Source organism: Herpailurus yagouaroundi, unplaced genomic scaffold (genome assembly GCF_014898765.1).
Source record: "Herpailurus yagouaroundi ecotype Mexico unplaced genomic scaffold, PumYag 483, whole genome shotgun sequence".
NCBI classification, from domain to species: domain Eukaryota; kingdom Metazoa; phylum Chordata; class Mammalia; order Carnivora; family Felidae; genus Herpailurus; species Herpailurus yagouaroundi.
Genome location: NW_024412700.1, coordinates 5,867,428 through 5,873,559, shown reverse-complemented (window position 1 = coordinate 5,873,559; position 6,132 = coordinate 5,867,428). Strand labels below are relative to the sequence as shown.

Genomic DNA, 6,132 nt, shown 5'->3' with positions numbered 1-6,132 from the left:
TCTCTCAGGTCTCTGAGGTGGTTGTGTGGGGTGCTCAGCGTTGAGAGGGAGTTGTGGTCCATGTTGATAAGCCCCACTTGCTACTGGTGCTCATTCCTTAAGCCTCAAAGCGAAACCTTTTGTGGCTTGTCCACTGTCTGACGTCTGTCATGCCCTTTCTCCCTAACTGCAGAGTAGCAGAGACAGGTGTATTGTCCCTCTTGGTCTTTGTTGATAAGGCGTTTGGAGTAAAGCATATTCGGAATGTCTTGTCTTCAGAGTACTGATGGCACAATTGAGATCAAACATTATGTTGGGAAAGTGACCAGTGAGGATAAGCAGTGACTCAGCTTTGGCCTGGATGGTGAGAGCCAACTTGGCAGAGAAGTTTGTCCTGGGAAGGGCTTGTAGTGGCTGGCCTGAGCAGCACCTCTCCTGCAGATGAGATGGGAAGAACTCTCAGGAGTGTGAGGGAGGCAAGATGGGCAAAGCCACCTTTTAGAAGTCCAGTGGTGAGTTCTGGAACATTCATCACAGCACAGAACTGTTCCTGACTGGCGCCCAGGCACTGGACACCTGGGGGATGGGTAGGGACACCTCCTTCGGGCATCTCTGGGCGAGGTGTCCCTCCAGCAAGTGCTGTCAACTGGCTAGGAGTGGGAGTGGTCACTTCTACAATTGGGGCTGCATAAAGTTGACAGGTAGGCAGTGGGAGTTTATCATTCATACTGTTGCTTGGGTTTTTTATATGTGCACTCAGCGTTCATATCTTGAGAGGAAGTTCCTGAGGCTTTCTGTAGAGAGTGCATCAGGGTGCCCCACAGAGCTTGGTAAATGCTCTGTGGTGGGGAAGACGATAAGCACCATAGCTGGGAATTTCCTGCTCGATTGGCCAGTTGATTGGTCTGTTCCTCGACAGACCAGGGACTGTTGCACGAGTCCCTGTGAACCCTTGGGCTCCAGGAGCTCCTGTGGTCTCTACACAGTAGCTCAGTGTTCAGACAGAACCGGTAGTAATGCAGGGGGCCCAGGACAGGGCACTTCGGGCACCTCCTCTTCTCCTGAGGAGCTTTCCCAAACATGGGGGTCAAGTTTGTGGATGGACATGTCCCTTTTCCCCTCTAACTTTGTAGTTTTTATTAAAAATTTTTTTTTAATGTTTATTTATTTTTGAGACAGAGAGAGACAGAGCATGAACGGGGGAGGGGCAGAGAGAGAGGGAGACACAGAATCGGAAGCAGGCTCCAGGCTCTGAGCCATCAGCCCAGAGCCCGACGCGGGGCTTGAACTCATGGACCGCGAGATCGTGACCTGAGCCGAAGTCGGATGCTCAACCGACTGAGCCACCCAGGCACCCCATAGTTTTTAATGCAGTGTAAATGGATTCTAAGAACAAGCATGTTTATATGATCTGTGAAATGGAATGACTGGACTGCTTGGGTGTTTTGCCTTCTCTGTTCATGTAAGTGAACAACCTGTAAGTGCACCCTGAACACTTTGGCTTCTCAAACCCAGGTAAATATTTAGGCAGCGGGTTCGTTAGGATGAGTTCAAGCATAGTAGTCCTTTATTATGGCTGGGGTGGCAGTGTGCTAGAATTGAGGCTGGGGTTTTATGATTGCTTTCATGGGATACAAATTTCTTCAGTTATTTTCCCAAAGATGATATTTTAATGGCTCATCAGTTTTATGTTTTCCTGAATTCTCTGAAGGTTGTGCACCTCTTGGCCAGGACAGTTTATTTTTATCCGCTGCTTTCCGGGAGGTTGTTTATGAAATGTACGTTTCCACTCACCCACAGCGGACTGTTTGCTTTGTCAGAGTGTTACCTGACGTCTTCCTTCGTTCTTCTGTGAGTGTGAGGTGCCGGGCCTGGGCTCACGCGGTTGAATGTGGCTCACAGACTCGAATCGAGGGGGTGAGGCTATTTTCTGCCCCCATTACTGGTCCACAGGGTGTGGGTTGCTGCCAGTGGGTGTAGTGAGACTGTTCAGAGTCCTGTGTGACTTGATTGGACTGACATCAGGAGGAGCGCTCCGCAGACTGTTCCTGGGATGGCTGCACGACAGAGCTCAAGTAATGGAGCGTGGCTCAGAAGCTGTTATCCAAAGTACCCCTGTGGGAAAGGAGCATGTAATTTGCACATGCTTCTGGAGAGCCACTGGAACTGCTGTGACTTGGGACATTAAATTCAGTGTGAAGACCTGAGCTTCATTGGCCAGAGTACTGCTTAGGGTTTCTTGTTTGAGACACAGTCTAATTTTTGGTGTTTGTTTTTGTTTGTTGTTGGCCTTTTGGCAAGAGCTAGAGTTAGTGTGTTTCCCGTTGACGTGCTTGCCATGCAGTGTGAATGCCACTGCAATCAGAAGTGCTTTCTCAGGGGGCGCCTGGGTGGCTCAGTTGGTTGAGCATCCGACTTCAACTCAGGTCATGATCTCATGGTTCATGAGCTCAAGCCCCGTGTTGGGCTTGCTGCTATCAGTGCTGGGCCCGCTTTGGATCCTCTAGCCCCCTGTCTCTGCCCCCGCCCTCTCTTTCTCTCAAAAGTAGATAAAACATTAGAGGAAAAAGAAGTGCTTACTCAGTTTACCACCATTCTTTGAGCAAAAAAAAGAGACAAATGAGTTCCATTTGTGACTGTAAAGTTTCTTATTGGTTTTTCCTTTATTTTTTAAATTAAAAAAATTGGAATATAGAACAGTTCCAAATTCTTTGACTTCTGGATTATTTTGGCATTGGTCAAGGAAATAGTCAGTTATGCTTAAATTACAAAGACTTGATTGTAAATACAGTAAAACCTTGGTTTGTGAACATAAATCGTTCTGGAAACATGCTTGTAATCTAAAGCACTTGTATATCAATGGGAATTTCCCCGTAAGACATAATGGAAGCTCAGATGATTCATTCCATAACTCAAAATATTCATATAAAAGTGATTGCAATGCTGTAATATAATACAAAATAATAAAGAAAATACAAAATATAAAGAAAAATAAACAAATTAACTTGCATTTACCTTTGAAAACCTTTGTGGCTGGTGTGAGGGAGACAAGAGAGAGGAGGGCTATTGTGTAGGACAACTTTCAGTATCACTAATGGAATTACTGCTATCTTTTGGCTCAATGGAATCTTTTTCTGCACGGGGACCATTGTATATGCTCACACGGATGTTGACTACAGTAAAGTATTCATAAACTCTTGTCAGAGACTGTATTTAATGTAACTGGCAATAAGGCAGCGGAGGAAAGGGTCTATATCTGCAGGCGGCCTGACCTAGAATGAAGCAAAGGACTGTCCATAGGTGCTTGGAAGTGACAACAAATACACTAATACTGGTTTTTGGCACCTTCCAACATTCTGAAAAATCACTGATTTCTGCCAAACACCATGGCCTGAGCATCCGAGCGTGGGAGACAATCACCCACAATCCTGCAGCAAGAGAGACAGAGAGAGAGAGAGACAGAAGAACCATTGGCTCAGTTGTGATCATGTGACATTCGGTGTCATGTACTACTCATATTGCAAGAAATTGCTCGTTTATGAAGTTAAAATTTATTAGAGATATTTGCTTGTCTTGCGGAACATTTGCAGAACAAGTTACTCATGAGCCAGGGTTTTACTGTTCTTATATATATATGTAAAGTTGTTGTTCCTTTGTGCTTTTCCTGTCCCTCCAGCTCATGCTGTCGCATGTACATACACAGACGTGCACGTTTTGAGGTGACTTGACCACTTGGTCACCCCACTGCCACCACCATCATGTCTGAGATGTTATGAATGAATGCTGCCATCATGAACTGTAAAGGGAACTACATGACTCTGGATTTTTTTCCTTTTCTCCTGAAAAGGGAGGGGAAATAGAGGTTTTGCTGGTAAAGTATATCTCAGGAATATGTGTGTTCCTTTTCCTGTGCTACCAGCTTTTTGTGGTGGGTGATTCCAACTGCTATGCTCTCTTTTTTCGTTCTGTGTGATGATCTCTTTCCTTGTTCACAGGCTGATCCTGCTTCCTTCTGGGGCTGGCCCAGGTGTACCAGAAAGCAGCCACCCACTGACTCCTGTTATGGGAAGTCAGGGGTATCTGTCTGTCATGAGCCTCAGGGAAGGCCCCATTCAGATGTTCCTAGAAGTTGTGATCTCTTTAGGAACTCAAGGACATTCGTTTCCACAAAGTGGAAAGCCTGGTGTGAGTAGGTGGTTTGAGAAGGGCCTGGGTCCATGGACAGTCATGTCATGAGGGGAAGTTGCTGGGGTGTCTGGGTGGCTCAGTTGGTTGAGCATCTAACTCTTGGTTTCAGCTCAGGTCATGATCCCAGGGTTGTGGGATCAAGCCCTGCATCAAGCTCTGTGCTGGCAGTTTGGAGCCTTCTTAAAATTTTCTCTCTCTCTCTCTCTCTCTGCCCCTCTCCTCCGCTTTCTCTCTCTCTCTCTGTCCTTAAAATTAAATAAATAAATAAATAAATAAATAAATAAATAAATAAAAGAGGGAAGTTTCTGGCCAGGCCACGAGTATCCTTGGCTTTCAAGCCACAGAGATGTGGGGCCTTAAGGCTAGCGCCCTGGGCACGGGGATGGCATCTTCGGGCAATTGTCTTCATGCCATCTCCGGGAGGCCTTCTGTGAGCCATGGTCTCTGGCTGTTAGAGACAGTGGGGCTGGAAGCTGGAGCTCAGGGTCTGGCAGGGAGTGACCGCAGAGGTGCTTGCCTGAGGTTAGGGGGGAGAGGAAGGCCCATCCGCCACCTGAGCGGGGTGCTCTGGACTAAGCAACACTCATCCTGAGTGAGAGGATCTTTGAAATCCCCGTAATCATTTAATTATACTAAATAGTAATTAAATGGTGCATCTATTAACACTCACATCCCCGAGAAGTTACAGCTAAGGCTTCTCTCGGGGGGGAAGGAGAACAGAAGGCGCTGCTTCCTGGCCACAGACAGCCCTGTGCGGGCACAGTGGAGGAGGAGGAGGCGACACCTGTGCCCATTTCCACAGAGATCTGCAGACAGCTGTAGAGCAGGAGGAAGGTGAGTGTGGCCTCGAGGGAGTTCGGTCTGTGTCTGGGATTCTTTCTCTCTTTCCTTTCTTAAACCCAGAAAGGGTCAACAGGGCCAAACAGGTCGGATTCTGGCCCGGTGCTGGGCTCCTCGAACACACTTCCTGCAGGACCGAGTCTCTTACCCCTGGTGCTGCCTTCTGCTGCCACTGTGTGCTGCCTGACGGTTTTGTTGCACGTAGGTGGCCATGTACCCTCCTTGGCACATGCCCAGCTTCCAAAATAGCTGAACCTTAACGTCCGGACCACTTCCCAGAAGCAGCTTTCATTCTGCAGAAGCACATGCTTTGCCCTGAAGGTTTGCTGGGCAGGGAACTTGGAGCCCGGAGCTGGAAAGGCTGTGGTCTGCTCGCTTCCTTGGCTGGGACTCTGGGCCTACGATTTCTTAGTGTGCTGGGCAGTCTGACATTTTACTTCAGAGTCCTTGCTGATGATGAGCCAGAGTCCAGCCATGGCTGTCCTTCAGGGGACTGCAAAGGACAGGCATCAGGTCTCCCTTTTGAAAGGCAGTTGGATCCTTGCGGTAGTTCTACAGATGTCCGTTTCAGACTTTCTCAGGTGAGAAAGCTGACCTGATCGGGGAGCACCTCTTGAGCATGCCCAGTAGCACCTTGCCTTCTCCCAGCATTTCCCCTCTCTGCTCACCCCCTGCCTCTGTCTTCCCAGGCGGGGGGCCAGCCCTCAGTCCCCTGTGCTCCATTTCTCTCCTTCCTTGTGGTAGAACTTGACAGAAAGCTCTCCACCGTTGATCTCATTTATCTCCCACTGTATGGGTTCCCCAAGGCTGCTGCAATAAAGCACCACAGACAGAATAGTCTAAACAAGAGCAATGTCTTTCCATGGTCTGGAAACTGTGGGTCTGGGACCAAGGTAGTGGCCAGCCCGCTTTCTTCTGAGGCTCTGTGGGTGATCTTTCCGGGCTCTCACCTGCCTTCTGGTGGTTGCACCCATCCTTGGTGATCCTTGGCTTATGGAAGCATCACACCAGTCTATGCCTTCCTTTGCACATGTGTGCCTTCTGTGTGTGTGTGTGTCCACATTTCCCTTGTGTAGGAACGCAGTCTTGTTGGAGTGAGGCCCACCCTAATGATCTCATTCATCT

General features: G+C 48.2%; 1 protein-coding gene across 1 annotated transcript in view; it reads left to right on the top strand.

The window, feature by feature from the left end:
- The first annotated feature begins 547 nt into the window (after positions 1-547).
- The window catches only part of PTPRN2 (protein tyrosine phosphatase receptor type N2), a 748,038-nt gene continuing 742,453 nt past the window's right edge, over positions 548-6,132 (top strand). Inside the window, exon 1 of the mRNA XM_040464596.1 lies at positions 548-680. Within this exon, the coding sequence (XP_040320530.1) occupies positions 563-680 (118 nt within the window). The 5' untranslated portion in view covers positions 548-562. The remainder of the gene's footprint in view (positions 681-6,132) is intronic.